This window comes from Helianthus annuus, chromosome 3 (genome assembly GCF_002127325.2).
Source record: "Helianthus annuus cultivar XRQ/B chromosome 3, HanXRQr2.0-SUNRISE, whole genome shotgun sequence".
Lineage (NCBI taxonomy): Eukaryota > Viridiplantae > Streptophyta > Magnoliopsida > Asterales > Asteraceae > Helianthus > Helianthus annuus.
Genome location: NC_035435.2, coordinates 88,463,896 through 88,472,353, shown reverse-complemented (window position 1 = coordinate 88,472,353; position 8,458 = coordinate 88,463,896). Strand labels below are relative to the sequence as shown.

Below are 8,458 nucleotides of genomic sequence, written 5' to 3'. Positions count from 1 at the left end.
GAAATTACATATATGTACCACCCAATAAACATGTTGTACCAGATGTACAAAAATATGAGACTAGAAGGTATCTCTCTCTCTAAAATCAAATCAATTTATATTTTTTAATTGTTTCTATAAATAGTGTGGGGCCCCATCCTCCACACCCTTGATCCATCCTCTTTAGGCTCATCCTCACTCCGGTGACGTGGCGGCCCATCCCCTTGGGGATGACCCTCACCATACCCACTAGCCTGATAAATAAGCTAGGAATCTGCCACGGGTGGATTTTTATTTTATTTTGCCCAAAAACGCTCCTGTGCTTCGTGTATTAGTCTCGCCTTTTGTAGGCTGAGACGCTGAGGCATACGCCTCGCCCCTTAAGCATGTTTTTTTAAACCAAAGTTATTTATTAGCCTCTTTTATTGGTAATAGTTAATAGCTTTGATACCAAAATTCATCCGTATATAACTTCATATTTTTTTTCATTAATTATAAAAAAGTTGAAATTTTAAGAACAAATAGAGATAAAGAGGTAAACCCATCCACCACTTGTGGCCTAGTGGTAGGGTGACTTGTATTCTCCAATGGATACTCAGGTTCAATTCTCTCTTGTGTTACTTTGGTGGATAAGGCAATTATAGATAGAATCTGTGGCCATGTGTTGCACCAGAGAGTTCGCACCAGAGAGTTCTGCTCCATGTTGACATGTTATCCGACTCACTCTTTTTGCTACTTCTACCATAAGTTCACCCTATAAATAGCACTGATTCTAGTTTGATTTTCGCTCCCTATAAGTTGGACGATGCAGTAAGGTAGATAAATATATGATATGTAGTATCATAATTCCATCCATTAAAATTAAAATAACATAAGAGGTCACCAGTAGCTTATACAACCCAAAATCCCAAATTAAGCAGTTTAGTTTATTAAATATAAATAAATTAGTGAAAGTTTGATTTCTTGGTATTTGTACATCATGAAATTTTTATTTGAAAGAGGCAGGTACTTTTCTTGGGCCTATTTACTGGGAAAAAAGGACCATCCGTTGACTTGAGCTACAAGGCAGTAAGATCCGCTGAAAAAAGCTCGATGAAATCAAGCAGTTGACTGCTTCAAATACGCGATAACATCTGCCCGATCCTGCGGGTTCTTCAGTCCATGAAACATCTTCGTTGTTCCAGGAATGTACTGCACAACAATAAAAGAAATGTGAAATATAACGCCAGAAAAATAAGGATAAAAAATGTTTATACAAATAAACATACTGTATATTAATGATAGAAAAAAAAGTTGCTGATTAATCAAACTTTAAATTATTCATCTTAATGCTTAGAGTTAAACGCCATTTTAGTCCCTATGGTCTGGGCTATTTTGTCAGTTTGGTGCAAAGGTTTGAAACGATTTTAGTCCAAATAGTTTCAAACGTTGTCATTTTAGTCCACTGGGTTAACTTCATCCATTTTTCTGTTAACTAGAAGGGTAAGTCAGTCATTTTTTATGTAATTCTGCTAACTAGAAGGGCAATTCGGCCATATAAAATGACCGAATTGCCCTTCTCGTTAACAGAAAAATGGAATGAAGTTAACTCAGTGGACTAAAATGGCAACATTTCAAACTATCTGGACTAAAATGGCAATGTTTCAAACCTTTGGACTAAACTGGCAAAATGGCACAAACACAGAGACTAAAATGGCATTATACCGGTTGAGTGTGGATCAGTCTGGCTAAAAAAAGGATGAATTCGTTGGCAAATATTTAAAAAAAAAAAAAAAAGCAGCATAGATACAAAAAAGAAGCTATATATACCTTCTTTGGGTTTAACAAGTATTCATAGAGCGTATTCTCTCCCCAGACAACAGCCGAATCCTTATTGGCAGCAGAATAAGAATACCCTGCTGCGGTACCAGCCTGCCTTCCGAAAAGACCGTTCAAATTCGGCCCTGATTTTCACATGTGCAGAATTACAACAGTCAACACATGAAACAGATAAAAAAATATCAGAAGCAATAGCAACTACATTTTTTAGGAGAGAAAATTATTATGAAAAATAAAGTAGCTTATTTGGAGTTATTCCCTACTCTAAAGAAAGATCAAACCAACCATACTCACCAAGTTGCATCAATCTTAATTTCAAAATCGAATTACTTAGTAGTCATAGTTATCAAAAGCGTGCGCTTTTGGCGCCTAGGCGTTTTTTCTGGGCGATTCCCAGTAATTGCGCTTTTGCTTCCAAGCTAATTATAAGCGCAGCCTAAATCCTAATGGTATTTAATATTTTTTTTATTAATTCGTAATATCCCCTTTTTCTGCAGTATTTATAGGGATTTTACTAACAAATGATATCATTAAAGATCAAAATCTCGTTTAGTAATATTCAGTTTGTATTAATTCATAAATTCCACTTTTTCTGCCGTATTTATAGGGCTTTTATTGCAGTATTTTTTTTGCTTACTCTTTTATTACTTTAATGAACTATTTGTTTTCAAATATTAACATGTTGGTTTTGAGTATTTTGTTATTTGAGACTTTTTAAATGCGAGTATGAACATTTTTGTTTTGGTTTTGAGTACTTTATTGCTTTAATGAACTTTTTTAATTTTTTTATTTAAGTGCGCTTTTTTTTTCTCAGGCCCACGCTTTTTTTGCGCCTATCGCCTAGGCCCTAGGCCCTAAGCGGAGCCTAAGCGCCTTGAGTGCGCTTCGCGCCTTTGATAACTATGTTAGTAGTTAGTAGTGGAATAACAGTTCGGCGTTAATTTTAGTTTCGGTAATTAATTAAGAATATCACAAAACTATGTCCCAACACCAGAGGAGCTTGGATATACTGTCGAGCGAGCCAAAAGCAATGTGCTAGAATCAAGGCATGTAGCTTTCGAGAGCCATAGATATTTTTTTTTTTGAACAGCAAACTAACTTACTTCTAAATACTCATATGCCTGCACCTTGTAGGATTTGAACATCAATTGGAATGTTCACATAAACGTAATCCCGATTAAAAGAGTCACCAAAGGCATTCAGTTCATATGAGATTGTGATCACTAACAGTAGTAACTAGTAACTTGCCCTTCCACAAAGGCTTTGTTTATGTAAGTGAGTGGACCCAAAGTAAAAAAACAAAATGTTTTATTTTAATATTGTGTGTAGTGGGTAAGTAATGAGGTGGAAATTAAGAAAGGTAAGGATATTTGTAGGGTTGGAGATGAAATAAGGGGTTTTAAGGATTTGTAAGGATATGACGTGGCACATGACGTGTTAGCTAAGGGCGTCTAAGGGCATACGTAGCACTGGAGATAGTCTAACTCATGTCATCTTAATTTATCAAGCCAGAAGCACTCTTGAGGCGTTTTGGTCCCAAAAACCATGGCACAAGCTGTAAAAGTCGAGCTATAATCAAGTCGAGTCGAGCCAGGCTGGGCTCGAGCTCGAACTTAGACAAGCCAGTTCGGCTTGGCTCATTTATTTTTTCGAGCTGAAAACTCGTAAAAACTTAGAGCCAGCTCAAGCCCCATCGAGCCGGCTCGTTAGTTTTTTTATTAGTTTTCTTTAACAAATATTGATAGCATGAAAAACAAAAATTAAAATAAATTAACACACATTTCTAAAAAATATACACACATACATACGAGCCATCAAGTCAAGCCATCGATTACAAAACGAGCTGAGCTCGGCTCAGCTCGAAAACAAAAGCAGCTTTTTTTGGAGAGACGCCGCGAGCTCTTTGAACAGCGCTAGTTTTGACCAAGCATGGCATTGATTCAACTTATATGATATGATATATATAAAGACGTACAATAAAGTTTACACGCACAGAAGCTCCATCTTAGTAAAACCTTAATTCTCTTGTAGGATTAAGAGAATAACAAATGGAAACGATTATGAGGAAATAATAATAACCTTGCTTGTGGGCGGCGCCTTTCTGGAGGGTGTGGCAAAAGGCACACTTGGTTTTGAAGACATTCTCACCAGCTTTAGCATCGCCTTCTTCAAATGACGCCATAGACACTTACTTTTACTCCTTTGTTTGCTCCAGGTGGTAGTCACATGGTGGGTTTATTGAGAGTCGTTGGTTGAAATAGAAACAACCACCAAGCTTTTGACTAAAAAAAAAACAAGTGTTTTCAAAACCATAGGCGAAAACCGGAGCAACCTCTGGTTTACTTCGGGTTCATTTACCAACTAGCAAGTATAAAATAATAATAAATACCTTAAAAACTTATCAAATCAAAAGACATATATACAAAGTGACTTTAATATGTTAAAAAAATATATATGCCTTAAAAAACTATTGAACCGGTTACGGTTTTGAATACAATCTCCTCCTTGTAGTGAGTCAGCGGTGTTGTTCGTTTTGCAGGATCGTTAGGAAGAATTCAGTCATTTTTCGAGTGAAGGAAGGAGATTGAACCAACATACACAAGACAATCTGGCTAAATGGCTTAGTGCTATCTAGTGTTTCTTCATTGGTGTCCACCGCATTTTTTACAACCACTTTTCATCTCTTGGGTGGGTCTTTGTTGCAAGGTGAAACATCGGCGGTACGCGAGTTGAAAGAATAGAAACCACCAGTGCAAAAGACAGTAAAAAACATTAAACATGTCAACCGACGGAATTAAACGTTGTGCCCGGCATATAAACTCAAAGTGAGTAATCCGGGGCATGCCAACGGGACTAATTTGAGAAATATGAAGTCCATAGCGATTAAGAACTTCTCCGAGAAACTTGGTGATCGGCAAACGGAAGTTACCCTCCTTGAAAAAGGCACCATACAAAGTGATGTAGCCGGGAGGAGCGTCAAGTGCAGTACATCCCGGGGTAGGATACCGTGCACCCCAGTTAACTGGAAATTGGAAATTCTGGCAGATTTTGAAACTTATCTTCTCTCCATTTGATAATGGCTTGAGCTGCCCTCAAAGGTTCTTTAGATTTTGACTTCTTCCCCTTCCGAGAGCCCTCCGGTCTAGACGAAGCGTGATGTGTGTAAAATGCAACATATAAATTACATTAAATGAGGCATAAAACTAACCCTTTTTAAGTACTAATGTTGGAAAAAGAGTGTTTTTGTCTTCCTTTTGTATTTTCAGGATGAAATGAGCTCAAATTCACAAAAGAAGCAAAAAGACAGCTAATTCTAACATAAATACAAGAAAAGGAATAAAAGTAGACTGCCCGAACCCTCAACGGCATCCTCCCAAGCAAAGAAGAGAAAACAGAAGACTGAACACGCCCCGTGCTCAGCCAGCACGGGGCCGTGCCCAAGAAGCAGCAGAAAAGACAAACCTGTAGAAGCTTCTATTGCCCACCACGGGGCCGTGTCCAGTGAGCACGGGGGCGTGGCGAAAGTACAGCAGGCGCATTAATTGTAATTACGAATTACAATTAATGAAGAGAGAGAGTGTTAGACGGGCACGGGGGCGTGTCCAGCGGACACGGGGCCGTGCCCAGCCTTCTGTTCAGCCTATAAATAGGAGTGCTTGGTTTCATTCCAACTCATCCCTTGGCACACCACCTCTCTCACACTTCATCCACCACCCACCACCACCATAACACCATCATCCACCACCATCATCCATTGTCCATCGTAGAGTGTGTGAGTCGTCTCGGGATCCAAGATTGATCGTAAGAGTTCTTGACAATCAAGGCCATGTTTGCCTAAGTCTCTTACATCACTTGGTGAAGACAAGTGTTTAGTATAATACTTTTTATTTTTAATCTTTTGCACTTTTTATTTGGTTTTGTATTAATGACTTTAATAACTAGTTGCTTATGTTGAAGGTGATCTTTCCTTATCGTTTGTCCGTGGTGTCTTGGCATTATTTTACTGTCTATATAAAATAAAAGATTTTCACCATTCATATCTCCACGGTATATATGGAGGTATGTTGGCTACCTGGTCGGGGGCTAAGGGAACAGTTTGGTAAGGGTCTTGCCCTTGTTCAGCGTTTAGAGGTCCTGCAAGGGACCTGGGTCAAATTTAGTAGGATCTCCTTCAATGCCCATAGGTATTGGATGGCGGGGATCCAAACTCTTTGACCCCCTCATAAGTTAACTACTATTAATACTATAACCTGGCTATTTAGGACTGTATCCCTGCTGACTCAGACTACTTAGCCGAGGGTAACGTCACCGCCAAAAGCGGGGCCTACCACAATTTGCATTAATAACTTAATTCATTATCTTCCAATAATCCAACCCTTTAGGATTGTATCCTTGCTGACTCAAACTACTGGGTTGAGGGTAACGTCGCCTTCAAAAGAGGGGCCTACTACAATAACTAAGATAATCTCTTAAACAAGTGCAAAAGTGCGAAAATAATCAAAGGTTATACTAATACACGAGTCGGATCCAAGTGATTCATCTTGCCTATCTGTTTTTATTTTATTTTTATTTTTCAGCATTTAGTTAGTTTTTATTTTTCTAGTTTAAAAACCTTTTTTCTAACTTTTTGATTTGATTAGACGTTGAGGATAAACCGGTACTAAAAGCTCTTGTGTCCTTGGACGACCTCGGTATCTTACCAACACTATACTACGTCCACGATGGGTGCACTTGCCCATATGTGTGTTTAGTGTTAGTAAATATCGTGTTTTATAAATTTAAAACTTGGCTAAAAGTGTAAAAGGGCTTAAATATACATCAAAAAATATAACACACTTCACACGCATCAAGTTTTTGGCGTCGTTGCCGGGGACACAAGGATTTTAAGAAAGTTAGGAATCAACGGCCTAATCATATTTTTATTTTTCTTTTAAATTTTTAGGATTTTTCATAATTTTTCAGCTTCTGCAGAGCTCAGCACGGTCCGTGTCCGCTGAACACGCCCCCGTGCTCAATCATTGGAACTGGCAATCCTGTTTTAAGTCAGACAGTAAGCTGAACACGGGGCCATGCTCACTCAACACGCCCCCGTGCCCAAGATTCTCTTACTGAAAACAGAACCGTTAGATCCCGGCGGTTGGTAATTTCTGACATAAACATGAGTGATAGTAATTTTTTTACTTTCGGCACTCTTATGGTATGTGGTGTCAATTATGTGGAGGCGATTAAAATGTTATTTTCTGAATTATAGGCCCCACTATATAGACCCACCAATTCCTTATAACCTTAAGAGGGGCGAAAGTAAAAATAAGCACTATCTCTCCCTCGAATGCGCCCAGCCAGATATTCTAGGGGAAATGCTCCTTGACGAGTTATTTCAACTAGAAGAACTAATTCTAAATTGGTCAAAAGAACTTAGGAAGGATTTTATTGATCCACCCCAAGACGATGACCATGAAGAAATGTTGGAACCGCATTCCGACAACCTCGTTGCTCCCGAAAATACCTTCATACCTAGAAAAGACTTGGACGATAGTCGTCCCTGTGCCGATTGTGCCGTGAAGGACTCTCCATCGACTTCGTTCGGTGCATACATAGACCTGAGCGATTCGGCATACACCTTCTTTAACGAGAGCCCGGGAAAGGGTTGGACTTGTCCACCTAGAATGAAAATAGGAATTACCCTCACCGACAACCTCTTGCGTTCTCGCCTTAGTATAGGACAATTAAGGTATCTTAGGCACTTTGGGGTTGTTCCAACCAATCAAGAGCCACCCGATACAGGAAAGCTCCTTAAAAAACTAGACAACTTCATAAAATGATCCCTCGACACGGGGCCGTGTCCAGCCAACACGCCCCCGTGTTCACCAAAAGATTCCCTTCTGATCATTACGTCAGAATACGGACAAACTGTGTTAGAACTTCACCTGCACACGGGGCCGTGTCTAGGATGCTGTCGTTTTCTATAAATGCAGCCAAGAATTCTGCACATTTGGACCAACTTGGGACAGAGATTTGAAGGAATCTTCTCTCAAACTATCCTAGGTAAGTCCAAAAGAAGGTTCCAACAACCCATCTTGTCCTTTCCTCTTCTAGCCATTTCCTTCTTTTTCATCTTTCTCCAAGAACTATCATTAAAAGTTTGAATTCTTCAAACTTTGTGGTAGGAAGCAATGAGTTTTGATCAAGGAATCTTGGTAAAAATATGTTATGTAACATTGTTTTAAGTTATTAATGTTTAAAAAACCTGCACAAGTTCAGAAAATAACTTAAAACTTCAAGTTTCCTTGCTTCAATTCTGCAGAAAGATGAACACGGGGCCGTGCTCAATGAGCACGGGGCCGTGTCCAGGTACTGTTTCATCAGATAAACTATTTTTCGGTTTATTTTTCGTAGAATGTCGAGTGAAAACAGCGAAACATCATCCGTTCATTCATCAAACAGCCGAAGAGGAAGGAGGCCCTCCGTTGAAGCTATGCTTGTGCACTATGTGATAGCATTAAGGGAGGCTCTTGACGAAATGACGTCAGTAGAGGAGGTCCTAATTGACCGTATTAACGATCTTACGGTGGGGCTCGAAAGCAGCTTCCAAGAAATTAACCTCTTGCACCAGAGGTTAAATATTCTTGTAGCACCCCCGATGGAACCAGTCCTTCCACAA

The 8,458-nt window shown here is 39.2% G+C and overlaps 1 protein-coding gene across 1 annotated transcript; it reads right to left on the bottom strand.

Moving 5' to 3' along the window:
- Positions 1-814: 814 nt before the first annotated feature.
- Positions 815-4,062, bottom strand: LOC110929056 (cytochrome c). The gene is made up of 3 exons (XM_022172156.2): positions 3,877-4,062; positions 1,789-1,922; positions 815-1,170 (listed from the first exon to the last, which is right to left on the bottom strand). The coding sequence occupies exons 1-3, from the start codon at positions 3,977-3,979 to the stop codon at positions 1,078-1,080; spliced, it is 330 nt and encodes a 109-aa protein (XP_022027848.1). The 5' UTR covers positions 3,980-4,062; the 3' UTR covers positions 815-1,077.
- Between the last annotated feature and the right edge of the window lie 4,396 nt (positions 4,063-8,458).